This window comes from Mytilus trossulus, chromosome 13 (assembly GCF_036588685.1).
Source record: "Mytilus trossulus isolate FHL-02 chromosome 13, PNRI_Mtr1.1.1.hap1, whole genome shotgun sequence".
Lineage (NCBI taxonomy): Eukaryota > Metazoa > Mollusca > Bivalvia > Mytilida > Mytilidae > Mytilus > Mytilus trossulus.
The window spans coordinates 15,803,984-15,824,950 of NC_086385.1; the positions used below are offsets into that span (position 1 = coordinate 15,803,984).

The 20,967-nt window shown below is 32.1% G+C and overlaps 1 protein-coding gene and 1 non-coding gene across 2 annotated transcripts; both read left to right on the plus strand.

The window, feature by feature from the left end:
* Positions 1 to 4,085: 4,085 nt before the first annotated feature.
* On the plus strand, positions 4,086 to 19,746 carry LOC134694650 (nucleolar protein 58-like). Its single transcript, XM_063555689.1, has 15 exons — positions 4,086 to 4,229; positions 4,823 to 4,899; positions 7,284 to 7,336; positions 7,979 to 8,103; positions 9,408 to 9,544; positions 11,651 to 11,715; positions 12,372 to 12,506; positions 13,073 to 13,218; positions 15,289 to 15,415; positions 15,817 to 15,980; positions 16,409 to 16,540; positions 17,331 to 17,392; positions 17,942 to 18,063; positions 19,161 to 19,265; positions 19,650 to 19,746. The coding sequence occupies exons 1-15, from the start codon at positions 4,185 to 4,187 to the stop codon at positions 19,715 to 19,717; spliced, it is 1,563 nt and encodes a 520-aa protein (XP_063411759.1). The 5' UTR covers positions 4,086 to 4,184; the 3' UTR covers positions 19,718 to 19,746.
* Positions 13,887 to 13,976, plus strand: LOC134695554 (small nucleolar RNA SNORD70). The gene has a single exon (XR_010102797.1). It is a non-coding gene; the product is annotated as a small nucleolar RNA SNORD70 (small nucleolar RNA).
* Positions 19,747 to 20,967: the final 1,221 nt, after the last annotated feature.

The window sequence follows — 20,967 nt, forward strand, 5'->3', positions numbered from 1 at the left end:
GAATACTTTAATATATATATACTGTTCCCAGATGTTATTGACTGTTGTAATTTATAAAACTTGTTTATAAAGTTCAAAAAGTTCGGAAGCATCGTGCAAAGCATGCACTAAGACGGAGTCCAGTATTTATTATTAATTGTAGTCGGCGGTGGGTTACATTTTTTTTTATAATGCTATAGTGAAACAATCATATATATTGTGAAAAACATAACATTAGTTTAATTTTGTGGCCATGTTGGCGATAAAAGGGTGTGTTCGTTCGTGTGTTCCGTTCTTTCATTTCAGTTCGTTCCATTCGTTAATTATTTCCGTTCATTTGCATCTTGTAGCATGTATATGCAGGATTAGTAAGTGGCGAGTTGACAATATGTTATCATCGCGGTTAGAAAAATTGCCATGTCGGTTCGTTCGTTCGTTCGTTCGTTCAGGGTGCCAGCTAGAGATTCGCCTCATATTCTGTACTTTTATCTGCTCTTTTCTTTGGATCGGATGAAATAATTTGTGAAGCAAACAAACAGGTACAAATTTTGAAAGATTTTTTATTCTGAGATTTTTTTCTTATTACTCAGTTTTCAGCGATTTCTAGTTTCGGAACCAACGGGAAAGTCTTGGAGGGTAAATTTTTCAAAACTTCCCAAGCCTTTGTCGCGGTTGAAGTTTTGGACCATTTTGTGGCATTTTGATAAATATACAACTCATATTATTGATTCACCGTATTTAAGGAACCTTAATGAACTCGCATACTGGACATGATATATTATTGACGCTATCTTGTACTCACAGGCAGAGTAAAGATTGAAAAAATGAATGTTATTAGATATAGGAAGATCGATGTGGTGTGATTACCAATGAGACAACTCTTCATCCAAATAAAAATTTATAATTTTAGTAAACCATTATAGGTCAATGTACGGCCTTCAACACGGAGCCTTGGCTCACACCGAACAATAAAATATAAAGGGCCCCAAAATTACTAGTGTAAAACCATTCAAACGGGAAAACCAACTGTCTGTAGATTAGCATACCGTTGGTTTTTCCGTTTGAATGGTTTACCACTAGTAATTTTATATATAAAGTCTAATTCAAGAGATATTGGTCCTACCTCTTTGTGTAGCGTGAATCCAATCAAATAAAAAAAAAATTACAGAAAAATTAACTTTACATACATTTCTACATGTGTAACAAGCCAATCTAATTTGTATTACATCAGCAGTGATAAGTCTATACTTATATATCCTTTATGAGTGAGCTATATCTAATAATAAATAACTTGATTTCGAATGAGAGATATATATATTATTTTGAGGTGATAATATATATATCTCTCATTCGAAATCAAGTTATTTATTATTGACTGCACCTCTAGGTTCCCGAATCAGTTTATTGAAATTCGACATTGTTCTATTTTATTCAAGTTTTTTGTTATAACCAACATACATTTTCTTCTTTCTGCTATTATGGTAAAATAATAAAAAGAATCAGTGGCGGACCCAGGGGATGAAGAGGGCGTACACGCTACCATTCACAAATTCTTGAATCCTCCCTTAACAAAGTATACTTATTAACTATCGGCGTGACGAAACCAACCCCAACTCTTGACTACCCCCCCCCCCCCCACCTCCAAAAAAACCCCAAAAAAACCCAACCCAACCCAAAACAACAACAACAATTCGAAACTATGTACAAACAAATAAAATAGCGATGATATATAGATATAGGAAGATGTGGTGTGAGTGCCAATGAGACAACTCTCCATCCAAATAACAATTTATAAAAGTAAACCATTATAGGTCAATGTACGGCCTTCAACGCGGAGCCTTGCCTCACACCGAACAACAAGCTATAAAGGGCCCCAAAATTACTCAGTGTAAAACCATTCAAACGGGAAAACCAACGGTCTAATCTAAATAAAAAACGAGAAACGAGAAACACGTATAAATCACTGGGTCGATGCCACTCGGCTGGTGGAGATTTATTTCCCCGAGGGTATCACAAGCCCAGTAGTCAGCACTTTTTGTGCTGACATGAATTGTCATTGATATGGTTATATTTATAAATTTACTGTTTACAAATTTTTGAATTTTTTGAAAAACTAAGGGCTTTTCTACCTCATGCATAGATTACCTTAGCTGTATTTGGCAAAACGTTTGGGATTTTTGGTCCTCAATGCTCTTCAACTTCGTTCTTTATTTGGCCTTTTTAACTTTTTTGAATTCGAGCGTCACTGATGAGTCTTTTGTAGACGAAACGCGCGTCTGGTGTATATACAAAATTTAGTCCTAGTATCTATGACGATTTCATTTACATAAACAAACGCAAACTACTGTACATCAGATTCTTGACTTAGGACAGGTGCAAACATTTGCAGCGGGATTAAACGTTTTAATGGTACCAAACCTTCTCCCTTTTTCTGAAACAATAGCATAACATCACAACATAGAAAAACACGATAAAGTATCAATTGGCAGGCTTAACTTAATCAAAAAACGTAAATTAACACACTATGAACGAATTAATTTGATCTGCGATATCTGAATGTAAATGCAGAGTTAATAAAATATTAGGGACAAACATTCAAGGCCAAAAAGCAAACAAACAAGTCCAAACAAAGCCATGGCAAGACACCACTGCAAAATATTAAACCCTTCGAAAATAAGCACTTTTGAAAACACCAGTTTTTATGATATATACAGGTAAATAAAAAAATAACTTTGTCGTTTTAGGTTTACTACTTATGGGTATAAAATTTCAATAATTAGGAATACCAAGCCTGAAAGTTCTGTCATATATAAATACATAATTTTACACTAAATACAAATTGGGGTGAATATCAACAATAAATCTATACAATTAGAGCTAGCTAAAACTTCCCTGTACAGATTTAAGCAGAATAATCTTGAAGTTCATACAAATGTAGTACGCAGAAGTGAAAAATAGAAGATATTCCAAATAATCAAAGCTGTAATATACATAGACAAAAAAACATAAACAGTAACAACAGGTCGAATCAACAAGAAAATACGATTTGAGAGTACTTGCAGTTACTGGCAGCTAGTTAAAAGCCAAAAAACAATTAATAATAAAAAAAATCATGCATCAGAGACTAATGTCTCTCGGAGTCCGTCTCTATCGAATAATTTGATTTGATTTTTGGTGATTTAACGCCACTTTTTAACACCGCTTTTGGGCTATTTCATGGCGGCAAGTTTTTTTTGTGGAGGAAGCCGGAGTGTGCGGAGAAAACCATACACCGACCATCCGATCGATAGGATAACTGTCAATCCTAGTCAATTAAGATTGGAGTCGAGTGCACCCTGTGGGGTTCGAACTCACAACCGCAGTGTTGACTGGCTAGTGATTTCAGTAGTAACTGCTTTTTCTCTTGATTAAATTTTATTCAAAATATGTACAATAAAAATTCACTCGGCCACCGAATAATAAAACATGTACTAAAGCGTACTGTTCAAAGGGTGACATCTAACTTTTTACAAAGAACTAAACGACGACAATTGTCACGTTTAATTTGAAAGTAGGGTCAAAATGTGATTTCCTGTAGTCGGGAATCTGTAGTTCCGTGGTTGCCATTTGTCAGTAGTTCAGTGGTTCGAGGGTTGCTATTTGAATCATTGGCAATCACACCACATCTCCTTAGTATTACACTACATACAGAATCCCGCAGCCGGCTATGGTCGGCATGCACGGATGTGTGAATTATACTGTTGATCAATAAAACACAAATTAAGGAAATATTCTGGCCGTGATAAGGGCATTGACTCTATATTGTATTCTTTATTTTTAGGCTATTTGTTATGCTTTATGATTAACATAGTAGTCTCAGTGTAGACGGAACGAGAATTTTGTATTTTAATAAGGGACGAAAGATACCAGAGGGACAGTCAAAGTTGAAACTCATAAATGGCGAAAATAAGCTGACAACGTCATGGCTGAAAATGAAAGACAAACAGACAAACAGACAAACATTAGTACACATTTATATTCCGACTTGAAACCTGCTTTCTGTTTCATCTGACCAAGAACTGATACCTCCATCTACGTTATAATAGCCTCGACTATTTAAATGCCATATACATTCGTTTCTTCAACTTTACCTTCGTAATTTGTATTAATCGTATTTGTAGGGAACCTCGTGGTTTGAAGCAGTGAGTGTTGTTGATATCTGCAAAATGTTGGTTTTATTTGAAACTGCAGCTGGATATGCAGTTTTTAAGGTAAATATCTTACGAGGGTCTTAATAATAATGAGTTGTCAACAATCTGCAAATTAATTTACTCTCTTTTTGGCTCCAGCGAAACATGCAAAATTCACCACGTGGTCTGGTCTGCATGCAAAATAATATACACGTGTTTCTGCATTGCAGTGGAAAATAAAGCTGTTTTTTGCTTAAAATGAAATAAAACTTTCATATTTTCAGATTGATCTCAATCGAAAGTTTTTTTCTGGACGATTTGACATGGAAATGCTATTGTCTGTTGACACATGGACACACATTATTTGCTCATAGCATCCACTGGCTCCAGGCACAATCATTTTATAAGATAATTACCTGTATCAAGTAAGGATTATGACAGTTATAATTTTTTACTTAATTTCTTTCTTATATATAGTCGGAATCTTATGGTTTTGTGAGGTTGAATGGACTCCCCACCCCCCTTTTTTTCAATTTACCTTGAAACATAAAAGTTGGCTCCAACTCATCTCCTGTGTGTTAAGATTTACAGTAACCATGTTTAAAAAATAAATCATTATACTACATACATGTTTAACATAGAACTTGTTATGTTTTTATGTGTACTAATTTTAGCTTCAAGATGAGAAAAAGCTGAGAGAAACAGAAAACTTGTACAAAGAATTTGAGACTCCAGAAAAGGCAACAAAGCTGTAAGAAATCTATCAGTATAATTGAAAAATTGAATTTTAATAATGTTTTCATCACAGAATTAAAATCAAACCATGCAAGCACATTAAATTTATCTCCAAGCCAAATTAAAATATACATATCATAGTAGTCATATGAATGCGTGGTTTTAGACTTTAGTTATCCGACTGACCCTAGTTTTAAACTTTCCAAACACTATGATTTTTTTTTGTGCATTTCTGATTTAGAAATATCCACTACGTATAAATATGCAATAAATTCTAAACAGAATGTAACAAAATTTACTATGAACCTAATGTGACTGTCTGTTTATTTTTATGCCCCACCTACGATAGTAGAGGGGCATTATGTTTTCTGGTCTGTGCCTCCGTTCGTTCGTCCGTCCGTCTGAGTCTGTTCGTCCTGCTTCAGGTTAAAGTTTTTGGTCGAGGTAGTTTTTGATGAAGTTGAAGTCCAATCAATTTGAAACTTAGTACACATGTTCCCCATGATATGATCTTTCTAATTTTAATGCCAAATTATAGTTTTGACCCCAATTACATGGTCCACTGAACATAAAAAATGAGAGTGCAAAGTTCAGGTTAAAGTTTTTGGTCAAGGTAGTTTTTGATGAAGTTAAAGTTACATCAATTTGAAACTTAGTACACATGTTCCCTATGACATGATATTTCTAATTCTAATTCCAAATTAAAGTTCTGACCCAATTTTCACGGTCCACTGAACACAGAAAATGATAGTGCGAGTGGGGCATCCGTGTACTATGGACACATTCTTGTTGAATAAAAAAATAAAGGAGACAGTGAATTTTCTTTAGAAGCATTTATAATCCCGGTAATGGAATTTGTTTTTTTTTTTCATTTTTTCTAGATTTTGACCAAATACAAACACAAATTATTTAATAAATACACAGAAAATTCCCAATTACTAAAAAAAAAATAGCATAACATTCCTCTTAACATGCCCAATAAGCTTTACATTATTCCTAAACAGTGGTTGTATTGTATGTAAATTTTGTATTCATGTTATTATTCTTATAATTAGGAAAGCACTTTTGAGATCTGGGTTTCTGATAAGAATCATCAGTGTTTATAACACATGTGATTTTCAATGCTTAGGCCAAATAAAATAATATGTGTGTTTCCTGTTTCCTCTTTGAAAAAAATAGGGTAGGTAGGTAGGGATTTTTTTTTATTTTACCATTTTTTTTTTACATTGAGTCTATGGGAGAGAAATCCTGACTTTAACCGTGCTTTTTGAAAAATGACCAAAAAAACTTTAGGGTAGGCTATTTCTAAGCTTAAAATATAGGGTAGGTAGGGAAACAGGAAACACACATGCTTTTTTATTTGGCCTTAAATTACCTTCATTGTTTTAGTTTCTTTCAATTCCCTCATCAAAAAGTACCTTTCAGATTGAAAATGTCTGACAATCTAAATGTATGTGAAAAACAGGCAGGAAAAGGGTCAGCAAAAAATCAGAGATGTGTTTTAAAATTCAAAACCTATACAATTTCAAAAAAACTGATGTAGTTTTCCCCTCAAAAATCAGTTGAGGTAGTTTTGAAAAAAGGCAACAATAAAATTGAAAGCTACATTTGTAGTTTAAAACATAAGAAATGGTAATGATTTTTTTTTTAAAAGAAATTGTCAGGTATTTAAGTATAAAATAAATTAAATCCAAGTTATTCCTCTTACTTGTAACTTATTTGAAATTTTCCTCATTTACATTTCCAGTTTGAAATAACCTTTTATTTTTCATACATATAGATAAATTTGTCGTTTTGGACCTTGTCATTGTTATGACTAACGTGTAAGATAAAAAATGTATTTTGATGGGAATGCATAGAAAGGGAGATAATCTAGATATTAATGGTCATTCAAGTATAAACTGGTCCGCCGTTCTATCTATAGCTTTGCACCGAAGGAACGGGTTGGAGCTATTGTCACATTGGCATTAATTGGACGAGTCTTACAAATTCAACGATTCGCTAATAAAATTGGCCAATTAAAGTGATAGGAAATTGACCTCAAATGTTAATACTGCGATACCTCAAAATAAACAAGTATCTGCTAATTAACCCCATGGTAGTAGCGCAGATAAATGACCAACGAGCGTGTTAACATGTTCTTGACAAACTGAGCCGGTATCTTTTGTTCCCTTAAGAACTCAGTAGGGTAATAAATGTGCTAATTTTTCTTTGATTTGCTATCAGTATAATACATAATTAAACATAGCCCATGATGTACTAGTCTCGTCGAATAATTAAATCCCGTGGTCAGAATTCTGACCACGGGATTTAGGCCATACCTGTTGTCAGTGTAGCGATAAGTGAACACAACAGGGGTCCAGTTTAATTCAAGTATAGATTTAAAAAAAATAATTTCAGATTGAAGCTGAAACACTTCAAGAAATTTAATGACACAACAGAAGCATTGGCATGTAAGTACATGTAGTTAACTTATCATCTAAAGATTATATATTCTGTCGTATAGATTAACGGACAGCATCATGTAAAATTATGCATGCAGATAAATTAAAGTACAAGTAAACACTTGTTTAAAAAAACAGTTATAATAAAGGTTAATTTAAGAAACCACTCATATTTTAAAAGTAAAGGTTAATTTAAGAAACCACTCATATTTTAAAAGTAAACTCTGTTTAGTTCAGTTAATTTAATAAAAAATCAATGGATAACGAGACACAATTATAAGAATTCTCAGGACCTAGTCAATTATCGCTCACCCCTTAGGGATTTAACCTCTGGTCTGAGTTTTACTGGACATTATGTGCTTTGCTCATTATTGAAGGCCGCACAGTGATCTATAGTTGTTAATTTCTGTGTCATTTGATCTATTGTCTAGAGTTGTCTCAATGGCAATCATACTGCATCTTCTTACTTTTATATTATGCCAAGACTAGGAGGAGAATTTATATCACACTGAAGAATAACTACCAAATTAATCTATATTTTTAACCCTTCTGCCATAAGTACCATCAGTATTTTGTTACCAGCAGATGGAAAGAACAAACATGTCGAAACAGCTGAGGGTTACCAATAATTGATTAATTTTCTTATTTTAGCTGCCACTGCCCTTGTGGAAGGGAAAATGAGCAAGGCTTTGAAAAAACTTATGAAGAAATTAGTGGACAAAGAATGCCAGGAAGAGCTGGCTGTAGCTGATGCTAAATTAGGGAGTGCAATAAAGGTATTGAATTCTGTTAAACAAGGAATGCACTTTCTCAGTATATGAAAACATTTTTACTCCAAATAATACACTTTAAACAAGTGAAAGTGGATGTTTATTAAAACAAATTTCGGGGAAAAACAGAATAAATGATGATTTAATCCAGAATCGTCCGAATATAAAGTGACGACATCTATCAAAGCTGATATTCTGTTTATTCTTTTACCCGAACTTCAACTGGGGGTTATTGTAAGCTGGTAGTGGATGGGGGTGTAAGATGATTTTATGTTATTCATAAGATACAAAGTGTGTATATTTTACCAGCAAATCTAGTAGCATTTATTTTCAGGAAAAATATTATTTATTTATATGTTATCTACAAGTACTTGTGAGTCATGAAGATTTGAACACAACTTCGTATCTTTTGAACTTGGTTAATTTTATGAAACTTGTACACAATGTGTATATGCTCAAACCACATTAAATTGCAAAAGGTGGGTGGCATTCTAGAGTTATGCCCCTTTACAAATGAATAAATTTCGAATTTAAAATTTCCATTCTCTAACAAAAATTTGCCTCTAATTCAGTAATTCACTATGATAATTACCACAATTCTCATATTAAATTTCTTAGTATATGAAAACATATTATTTCTCCAAATAATGCCCTTTAAATAAGCATGACAAGTGAAAGTGGATGTTTATTAAAACAAATTTTGGGAAAAAATAGAATAAATGATGACTTACTCCAGAATCGTCCTAATATAAAGTGACGACAAGTATTAAAGCTGATATTCTGTTTATTCTTCTACCTGAACTTCAACTGGGAGTTCTTGGGAAAGGTGTAGTGGATGAGGTGTAAGATGATTTTATGTTATACATAAGATGTCAAAGTATGTATATTTTTGCCAGCAAATCTAGTAGCATTTAGTTTCAGGAAAAATATTATTTATTATTAATATATTATCTACAATTAATTGTGAGTCATGAAGATTTGAATACAACTTCCTATCTCTATAACTTGTTAATTTTGATGAAACTTTTACACAATGCTTATGTGTACAAAACACAGATCAAACTGGAAATTAGGTGGCATTGTAGAGTTATATCTCCTTACAAATGAATGAAATTTTGAATTTTAAATTTCCATTCTCTAACACAAGTTTGCCTCAACCAAATGTTATGAAACTAATATACTATGCTTATTACCACAAATCTCAGATTAAATTCAAATTGAAGTGTTTCTATGACGATTCTCAAGATGCCTTTATTAAGTGATATGCAAGCAGGGATATTTTACTGTAATATGTAATGTTTATATTGCAGGAAAAATTCAATTTGAACTGTGTATACAACTCAAATGTCCACGAACTAATGCGAGGAATCCGGTCACAGATGAACAACCTAATCACAGGTCTACCCGAGAAAGAGATGTCCGCCATGGCATTGGGTTTAGCTCACAGGTATAAACAATGTATATAGAGTTTTTGGTAGACTGTGTTTGTTTCGATTTTTCTGCCGAACCCAGGGGCATTATGTTTTTTGGTCTGCATCAGTTCTGTCTGTCCCGCTTCAGGTTAAAGTTTTTGTTGGAGGTAGTTTTCGATGAATTTTGAAGTCCAATCAACTTAATAAAACTTTATACACATGTTCCCTATAATATGATGTTTCTAATTTTAATGCCAAATTAGAGTTTTAATCCCAATTTCATGGTCGACTGAAATGATAGTGCAAGTGGGGCATCGATGTACTGTGGACACATTCTTGTTGTAGCAATCCATCTATCATGTCTATATGAATGTGGTTGGAATCCATTACTTTAAGGTCGAGAATGAATATACAGAATAAATGATGATTGAAGTCAGAATCGTTCTGCATTATAATGAAGACAACAATTGCACCTGATATTCTGTATATTCTTATATCTGAACCTTGGCTTTGCTATGTTGGGGGTATGCATTTTGATTTGTTGATTTGTACTCATAAGATTTTAACTGTTAAGGTATAGTCTAGAGCCTTCAAATTTTTGTTTCAAATATTTGATGTGTGTGTAAGATTTAAAAGCAAAAGACAGTACATTAGCTCAATAATTTCAGAGGATGGTCAAATCTCTTTCTTCAGAATAAAATTTCCCAGATTTATTTTCAACTTATATATGCTGTTGCCCTCTGTTTGTGCTTGTTATTAGAATTTTAATAGTGTACAACTCTAATGTCCACAGTAATAAACAATTTATATAAAATTTTGTGTTTGTTTCTGGTTTTTTGATACTTGCGATATTGACAGACTGAAGATATCTCTCTAAATGTCTGGTTTAACCCATCATGTTCAGGTTAGGAATAAAGATACATACATTGCTATGACTTGTTTAAAGCCATTATTGCAAGGATTGGAATAAATACAGAATAAATGATGATTTAAGTCAGAATCGTTCTGCATTACAGTGAAGACAACAATTGCACCTGATATTCTGTATATATTCCTTTATCTGAACCTCGGCTTTGCAGATTTGTGGATATATGCATTTGAGATTGTTGACTGTTATTTCTTTGGCTAGAACCTCCAGATTTTTGTCTTAATTGATTTCTGTCATGAATCCAGATGTATACTTGAACCCAGTTTTACTTGAGATGAGATGTCGGCCTTGACATTTGATTCAGCTTACAGATCTAAGAATTTATGTGAAATTTATGAATGACTTTGTTTGTTTCAGTTATTTTTACTTGTGATATAACTAGACTGCTTTTGAACCCATTATTTTAAGGTTGGGAATAAATACAGAATAAATGATGATTTAAGTCAGAATCGTTCTGCATTCTAGTGAAGACAACTATTGCACCTGATATTTTGTATTTTCCTATATCTTTGGGAAAGCCTCCGAAGTAGGAAGACAGTTGACTGTTATTCATAATGCATGTCAATTTTTGAGACACAGACTAAAACCTTCAAATTTCTTTGTCTCAAATAATTAAAAACTTTCTTGATTTTAAGGCAAAACACATAAGCTTATGAATGGTAATTATGGAAGAAGTTGTTAGCCTCGAAATGGGCTTTGAAACCTATTTTTGGGCTTTTTAGTCTTAAAAAGGTCTTGGATAATAGAATTGAGAATGGAGATGTGGAATGTGTCAAAGAGACAACAACTCGACCATAGAACAGGCAACAGATAACTTAATATGGTCTATATGTGAGTGTTAACCTCTTTTTGAACTTTTTGGTCTCTTTATGGTCTGGATTGCCTCTATATGGGTTTGTTAACATCTATATGTAGATTTGTTACTGTAAATTCAGAAATTATTGCGATGTTTTTATTATTGCGAATAATGCGACAGAGTTGTAAACGCAATAATTAAAACTCGCATTTTGTAATATTTTAACTGAATTAAGCATGACTTTTCTCAAAACCGCAAAAATTAAAATCGCATCTAAGTTTAAAATGACAAAATCGCAATAATAAATGCACACAATAATTTCTGAATTTACAGTATTAGAAAGCAGAATGTGGACTGTTTAAACAAATAATTTTATGTTTAGTATTTTTAAGTAACTTTGTTTTTTTTTTTTTTCAGTCTGTCTCGTTACAAATTGAAGTTTAGTCCAGATAAAGTGGACACAATGATTGTACAAGCCATTTGTAAGTAAAAGTTATAATGATCAACACAATTATAAAATAAGTTTATACTGATTGTTGTTTGGAAATACCTTTTCATGGATTTAGAGTTTATTTGTTATGCACCTTGTTTGGTGATTGAATGCTATTATATTTTAATCTCCCCTCCTTACTTAGATATGGCAAATGTCTGTTATATAACATGTATTTGTGTTTAAAAAAAAAGGAAGGTGTTGTATTATTGCATCGAGACAACTGTCCATCAAATGGCCTTATTATGGCCTGCAAGTATTCTGGCCTTAATATGGCCTGTAACTATGAACTAAAACTTATACTATTATAATAGAAAAATATGAAATGATTTAACTCCTGATTCATGATTAAAATTATGGCTGTGATAAACCACCAAATGCCATAATACAATTTTTCTGTAAGAAGAGGTTCAATTTTGTTAAATTCTTTAAGTGTCTGGTTGGAACCCATTATTTAAATGTTTGGAATGAATATACAGAATAAATGATGATTTAAGTCAGAATCGTTCTGCATTATAATGAAGACAACAATTGCACCTGATATTCTGTATATTGAAATTAAGTATTCATATAATTTTGGGGTGTTATCATATGTATGAGCTCTGTATTGCAGTGCCATTGTTTTAAGTGTATCTGTTAACATTTTAGCATTACTGGACGACCTTGACAAAGAGTTGAATAACTATGTAATGAGATGTCGGGAATGGTATGGATGGCATTTCCCAGAACTGTCAAAAATTGTAACAGACAATCTGGCATATGCTAAAATTGTCAAGAAAATGGGTGAGTTGTGGTTGATATTATCTAGCATATGCTAAAATTGTCAAGAAAATAGGTGACTTCTGATTAATTGTTTACTTATGTATGCAGTAAATGAGATATTAATTATAAAATTCCTATAATCTAATCCTATGTAATCATGTTGAGGGTTTTAAGTCCATAAGACAACAACCCACCTTAAAAGTTGAGTATCGCTTGATAAATCCAACGAAAACTTGATTAGTAAATCTTCACTGAGTTGACATCCCTTATATATACAGAATGAGACCAAATCAACAACAAATATTCTAATTATAGAAAGTAGATTCACCCATCTAGGTAATTCAGGAGTCCTTCCTTTGATATTAAGTTTTCCAATATAGTATAGAATATGCAGAAAATTATATTTCAGTACAAAATAAATTTTGTCGATTTAAGTGACAATTCACTGAAATTTCTGTACATACAAAGAAGGTCCTAACGAGGGATACTCATACTTTTTGACAAAAACTGACTGCCACAAAATAACATAACGGTGTTTAAAGCAGCTTTAATCACCAATCAATCTATCAAATTTGTAAATTTAACAGGGTACAGAACAAATGCTGCTACCACAGACTTCTCCGAGACACTTCCTGAAGAACTGGAACAAGAACTCAAACAAGCCGCTGAAATCTCCATGGGAACAGAAATCTCAGAAGAAGATATTATTAATGTCACATATTTATGTGAACAGGTAAAGTTTTATGTGTTCCTCACAACTATGAAAGTATGGGACTTGAATCAAAATTAAAAATAATTGAAGTGAAGTTATTAATATTGTGAATAATGTAATAGACCACTTTCGAGTTCATCCGTCACCGGAAAAAAATCGTCAATTATACGCGCCTTTATCACGGTCATTTGTGCGTTTAGGGGCGTCGTCACTTCCTTCCAATGTTGAGCGAGTGGTTGGAAAACTATAATTCTATATTGAACGAATTATTCGGCAAATTGAATTCTCAAAATTGACAATCAACACTGCTGTCATTAGGGAATTGTCAGTAAGTACCTACAGAGCAACCATTATTTCTAGTTTATCCTGCACAAAGACGATCACCAAGACGCTTGATGAACGTAAATAGTGCAGGGATACAGGCGAGCCCCTCTATCTGGTAAATGTCGTCATAAAGGCGAGCATAATTGACCGAGTTTTTGCCGGTTACGGATGAACTCGAAAGTGGTCTATTGGGTGACTATTACAATATTGAGAACTGTCAAAACTGATATCTGATACATGTATTTGTGTGTATATTTTCCTGATATTGCAATAATTGCATTTGAATTTAAGCACTGATAGATGCACACAATTAACAGTAATCAATATTTATCTCCCCTTGTGCAAAGTAGATATTTGCTGAAGTGGTTATAGCTGTCAATGATGGAAAACATTGGCGACTGATAACAGTGATGTCATTCTACCTATTTCGTCACTACCTCTGAGATAGCTATAGCCATAAGGGGGAGAAATCATAACTTATTGACTATAGATCAAGTGGCTCACATTTATAACCATAGGGATAGGGATGTGGCTTCCAAAATTGTTGTTTTTCTGGACACAACCAGTAAATTTTATTTTTATGTCCCCATGCATGTCTCAAATGACAAACCAAAAACAAAAGTAAACAAATCACTGATTTTAACTATTTCAAATTTTAGCTCCATGAGCTTTTTTTAAAAATTGTTACAAAGATGATAAAAGGTATTTTGATTATGCTCAGAACATATGTATAAATTCTTAACAAATTTAGAGAGAAAAAATTGAGAAGAGGACTACATACATAATATTTCAATATTCCATCTATAAATTTACCCTGATATGGTTGCTAGTTGAATTGACAAGGAAAACTATTAGATATTTAGATAGATTAGTTCAAAATGAATAGATATTTAAATGAAATTTCTAAACATTAAAGGAAGCTACATATAAACAGTCTGGCTATCAATGATTGAAATCTTTGGCGACTGACTACAGTGATGTCAAACCATTTTATTTCGTCACTACCTCTGAGATAGCTATAAAAGATGTATGTAATTTTTATAAAGTATCAACGTTTTTTTGTTTTCTTGACTGGACACTATATTTACTATTGACATGACCCATGGAAATAGTAAACATTAAAATGGTTTCTGTTCTCTAAATTTATATAACCTCCACCTTCAAAACATTCAAGACAGCTTCTTATAGATCAATCTGGCTATCAATGATGGAAATCTTTGGCGACTGACTACAGTGATGTCAAACCATTCTATTTCGTCACTACCTCTGAGATAGCTATTAAAGATGATGTATATATGTAATTGTTTAAAAGTATCTGCATCTTCATCATGAAATCCTGACTGGACACAATCTAACCATTGCCATGATCCTTCCAATCAGTTCATGATCATTTTACCCTGTTAGAGCTGTAAAAATAAATGTATAAAGACAAGTAAAAAATTATATTCAAAACTTGTTGCCACAAAACACAGATTAAGTAGGAATTTGAATTGTGTCAAATTCAAGGTTCTCAAGTAATGTCCCTATTAGGCTATTTAATAAAAAATTTGCTAACAACTATTTTGTATGTTTACAATTGTGAGGCAAATGAACAAATTCTTCATTATCTAATGACCTTTCAGATTGACATAAACTTGTGCTCATAGTGTGAAAATTGGGAATTTTGTAAAAATCAAGTCACTTCCAAAACTTCATGCAAATGTTTAAACATGATTTCAACATGAAGACTTATTTGAGTGTTCTGATTTTTGTCTTTATTTGTAACAGGTTATAGAAATCACAGATTATAGAGGCCAGTTGTATGATTATATCAAGAACAGAATGTTAGCAGTTGCTCCAAACCTTACTATACTGGTCGGAGAACTTGTAGGGGCACGTTTGATTGCTCATGCAGGTAAATTTCAAAAACAGGCTGTAGTATCGATATGTTCTTAGTTCATGGAATAGAAAATTATTTACAATCTAAAAATATATAAAAATATTGCATAATGCATTAAAACTTTACTGAAAAAATATGTTTGATATAATCAGTAGAATAATGGTTTGTCAAAATCAGTTTATTGAAACTAACGAGTAGAATATATAATGCCAGCATGAAATGATCCATTTTAACATACTAGTACAGGATTTTTTTCTCCCATAATATTCAAACATTCTCTATAAAAGAAAGTATCTAGAAAATTAACTTAATTCTATCTTAGATTTCACACAAGTCCTTGAACCTTTGCTTTGCCTAGTCATGATGCGTAGTTCGTAGCTCTAATTTAAACTGAGCTACCACTTGTCTTCTTGCAGGCTCATTGCTGAATTTGGCAAAGCATCCTTCATCCACGGTCCAGATTTTAGGGGCAGAAAAAGCCTTGTTTAGGGCCCTGAAAACAAAACATGACACGCCAAAATATGGTCTGATATATCATGCATCAATGGTTGGACAGAGTACACCAAAGATTAAAGGAAAGGTATGTATGGATGGTTCATGTACAGTAAACAAATTTTAATGATATGTACAGGAATAAGAACAAATATATATGATTTGTTTTGAGTAACTTCAATCTAAAATGATTTTAAAGACTTTTAAAGGGCATAATTTATACTTTATAGCTGTATAAATTGGGTTACTTAGGATTCATGTTAACTCCTGGGATACCAATTTTGGTGGTTGAAGATGAACCTCAAATTGAAAATTTGCATGAAATACAGATTTTCTGTAGACATGTATGCAGATTTTTGCCAAACTATAAACTTGAATATCCATCTTTTAGCAACTAACGATTTATTTAAAGTTTCTTAACTTATTTTGATTTGTTGCTTAAAAGAAAATTTAACTATGCTTGAGTTTGTTTTTTTAAAGATCAGAATGGTGAGTTTTGTAATTTAATTGTTTTAGGTATCCAGAATGTTGGCAGCTAAATGTGCTCTAGCAATCCGAGTAGATGCTCTTGGTGAGGAAACTAACACAGAAATGGGTTTGGAAGCCCGAGCTAAATTAGAACAAAGAATGAAAAGACTAGAAGATAAGGTAGGTTTGATTGAAAAAAACTGGTCTTGAATTTTACGTTAAAATTGTAAATTGTCAATCAGGTGATTAAAGTGCCTACACCCTGATTTATGACCTTTGCAATTGTTAGCTATAAAATATTTAGAATTATATATGAGAGAGTCTCAAGTAATCAACAGCTTGAATTAACGGAGAAGATATTTTAGACACCCTGAACTGTCATTTCTTTCTATGTGTGTGTTTGATTGTTGTTTTATTTCAAAAAGAAAATTCCCAGCAAAGATATTTTATACACCAAAAATCTGAGGAATGAAACACATAAGGTCATAATAAATAATAGGTTTGTTTGCCCAAACACTACCTACCCAGAAAAAATCTGCCTACTCAAATTCTTTTATTGTCCTGATTTGAAGAAGTTTTTTCTTAATCAAATAGGCATGAAGACTAATAAACATCTGATACTTCAATTTTTTTTTTCTAAAAGAAAGTGCCTACCTACCTACCCACTGTCTCAACCTTTGGGTAGGGTTTGGGCAAACCAAAATATTTTTAAGTATGGCCTAACATGGGATCCAGTTATTTTTGTAGTATGTGTGTCTAACGTTATTATGTTTATGAAAGATAACCACATACATTTAAGATTCATCTGAGTACTCGAGTACTGGCAAGTATCATGACAGTCTCCAAGCATTACATTTCAGATCTTTTAACATCCCTAATTTAAAGTTATAAAATGAAAAACTCAACCTAGCTTTTGAACCTCTAACTAGTATGTTATAAAGTACATAAGATTGTGTTTTTTTCATTTTAGGCCAGAGGTATAAGTGGTTCAGGGAAAGCACAGGCTAAATGGGAGAAATATGAAAACAAAAGGTTTGTGTTTTAATATTGGATACAAGTAAAAACCCGAAGTCTGATGTTAATTAATACTTATTAAAATAAACTGTTTATGGTTACTGATATAAAGTGCATAGACAAATATTGACACTTTCTGTCATGTTGATTTTGTCATTTCAACCTCACCATATAGTGTGCCCCACATTTATATGTAAAAAGATTTAATTCTTGTTCTCACATATTTTTTCCCTTCTGTTTTTATAATGAAAGAAGGGATTTCATGCCTGTATATATGATTTTTACAGGCCCGAGAGCAATTTTACAAGCCTGGGCTGCCACTCAGTGTGAAGACTGGGGCCCATATGATGCATGCTGAAAGTGGTGTCTAACTGGAACAATCAATTATATAATAAAAGAAAACACCATAATAGAGTATAGACACAGGAGACCTTCTTGACATTTTAAACTCTCTAACCACTCATACTGTGGATCCGCAACATGACAAAATCCACATCAACTGCAATAATGTATTTGTATTGCCCAAAATATAGTAATGAGTTTCTCAGAATGTCATTGTATTTTCAGTGAGGTAAAAACATACAATGTTGGAGCAGATTCAACATTACCCAGAGTTCCAAAGAAAAGGAAGTTTGACGATGATTCGGATGAAGATGTTAAACCAAAAATTCCCAAAACAGAAATAACAGGTGAGAACATCAAGAAGATTTGTGTAGTTAGGAAAATACCTTAATAATACAATTTGAATGAATTGAGAATAGTTTATATTGAATACTATAAACCAACTTATTTTCGCGACTTTCATGAGTAGAATAATAAATAGAATAATAAAGCGAATATAAATTGTCAATCTTTTATCTTTCCTTAATTTTCCTTAAAATCAAATAGCCGCGAAGTGGTCAAGAAAGGATAAAAACGCGAATTAAAGTATCCAAGAAAATGAGTTGGTTTACAGTATACATGTAGTTTTTACAATCTCATTCATGGAGATACAAATTTTTCTCTAAATCAGATACAGTGAGTTTAGAAATTATTGCAATGTTTTCCTATTGTGAAAATTTCATGATTGTGCATTAAGTCAGGGAACAAATCAGAACTACTCAATCAAGTGTCTAATCTTTGTATCCTTTGGCAGGAAAAAATTGTAATAAAAGAAGTTAAAAGACATTTAAATTTTGTAAAATCTGAGAAATTATTTATTTGTGTTACATAGGATGTGTGTTGTTTTCATTTAAACATACATTGGAATCAATGTTGAAAACTATTCCCTCGACCAAAATCTATCAGAAAAATGTTGGTGTCATAGAAATAACAAAGAGAAAGAAAAAAAAATAACAATTATATTATAATTTAAATTGACCAATTTTTGACAGAACTGTAACTCTTGGAAACAAAAAATGTTTCATAAGCAGTGTTTCCTCAGGCCATTTATGTGATGCTATATTTCTGAATGTGATGCTATCAGAATTGAGAGTATTATAGATTGTGTTATGGATGTGATGTTATAATTTTTAAAAACATGATGGTATTTCAAATTTCCTTTTTTACCAAAATGGTATATGAAATATATAGGGAGAACACTGATAGAAATAGAATTTTGATAGACTGTTTCTTTTTGTAATACCTGAAGATGCCAAGCAATTTGTTGTACATTATTGTATTTATTTAAAGATGATTTATTTATCAAATTTATGCTTTTTCATTCCAGTTTATAGGATATCAAACGTCACTCAAAATTTTATTTAAACATTTTGATTGTAATATGAATGTTTTTATATCTTCACAGATGATGTATCATCAGAGAAAAAGAAAAAGAAGAAGAAGAAAAAGCAAGAAAATGGAGATTTAGATGATACCATGGATACAACAGCTAATACATCACAGGAATTAGGTAATTACATTGAAAGCTATTGAACAAATCAGCAGCACATCTTAAAGTTTATGGGATGTAGGCTTTAATGCAAAGGGATCAAATTTGTTTTATATTTTTTGGATATGATGAAGATTATTATTTTGTCTATATCATCATCTGATGGAGCTGTTCCATAAAAAAGCAAATATTGAGGAGTTGGAAAAAAAACTCAATATATTTAGACTGTACCTTCTGTTTGTTTTAATGAAATCATTAAATAACTGTTTACACCACAACTTTTAATTAATTGATAACTCTTGCAAGAACATTTTGAAAAAGACATTTACAGTAATAATACATGAGGATTCTCTTCATAATTGCACAGAAATGGATATCTTATAATCCCATTTATTCCACTTTCAGATGCCAGTAGTAGTGCAAAGAAAAAAAAGAAGAAGAAAAAGATTAAAGAAGAACCATCCTCAGACTAGTAGACCAGTGACTACATTTAAAAGTCATGTGACTTCATTTGATCAGTCATGTGACTTCATTTTATCATGTGTTCATTTATGTAAAGATGACAATTTGTGAAACCAGTGATCATATCTTATCATTGATACCCCATATTCAAACATTATAAACAACATATGGAAATTCCATTCCAGTTTATAAGGAAACTCTTAGCACACCCTCCTTTTATTTTGGCCGTGAGGACAAAAGAACTTTTTAATGTACTGTTAATATAATTGATCAAGGGCATTATCTGAATATTCTTATCATGGTTTACTATAGGCCACACTAATGTGTTTTTGAATTATTACAATTAATAAGGATTTTCTTCCCTAGATATTGATTACAATAGCATAGAATTGCACTAACACAGTTTATTAAAATCTACAGACCAATGTATTATTATTATTGTAGTTATGTCTTAAACATGGTTTTACCATTTGTATAATATAACAACTTATTCATTTGAATGTGTACAAATCTTGAGTCATGTCTCTTTGGCAATCACACCACATCTTTTTTTATATTGAAAATAATTTTGCTTGCTTGTTAAGGTGAACCATGTACCCCGGTAATCAGTCTCGCATTAACTTACTATTTAGAAAGACATGGGAACAGCTTAGCATTCAAGTCATAGTTTAAAAGGATATCTGAAAAAACCTTTTTGAGTATTTTGTTTCTTTATAATAGCTAATAGAGAAATCGGGGTTTACCTAATAAACAAGGAAACTTGAACAAGGTGCTCTAAAGTTAACAATGAGGTAGTTCGGCTTTGAAAAGGGAAAAAGGTTGTTAAGTATGCATTTATTTGTTGAAAATCAGTCACTTGTTAAGTACTATAGAAAATAAATTGTTTTATATAAAAGAATATTGTTTTTAGTTTTTTTTTATTGACAGCTCTTTACAGTTATAACAGAGTGAAACTATATCTTACAAATACTTGATTGATATAGTCTATTTTGCTCTTTCTTGTATCATGTCGGGTATAGATATAGTTTGTGTAATATCTGTCTATTGATTGACCTTAATTGTGAAGTCTCCTGAAACATCTGATTTATCTTTTGTTATCTTTTAAAACTTATGAATGAAAAGACACAGCTTTTTACATGCTTTGAATTTTCATCAATATATCTGTCCATTGAAAACTCCAAACATTTTCTATGCCTCATAGAGTGGCAATATGATTTTTGTGGGTTTGAGTCTGTTCATCTGTCAGTTTCAGATTAAATTG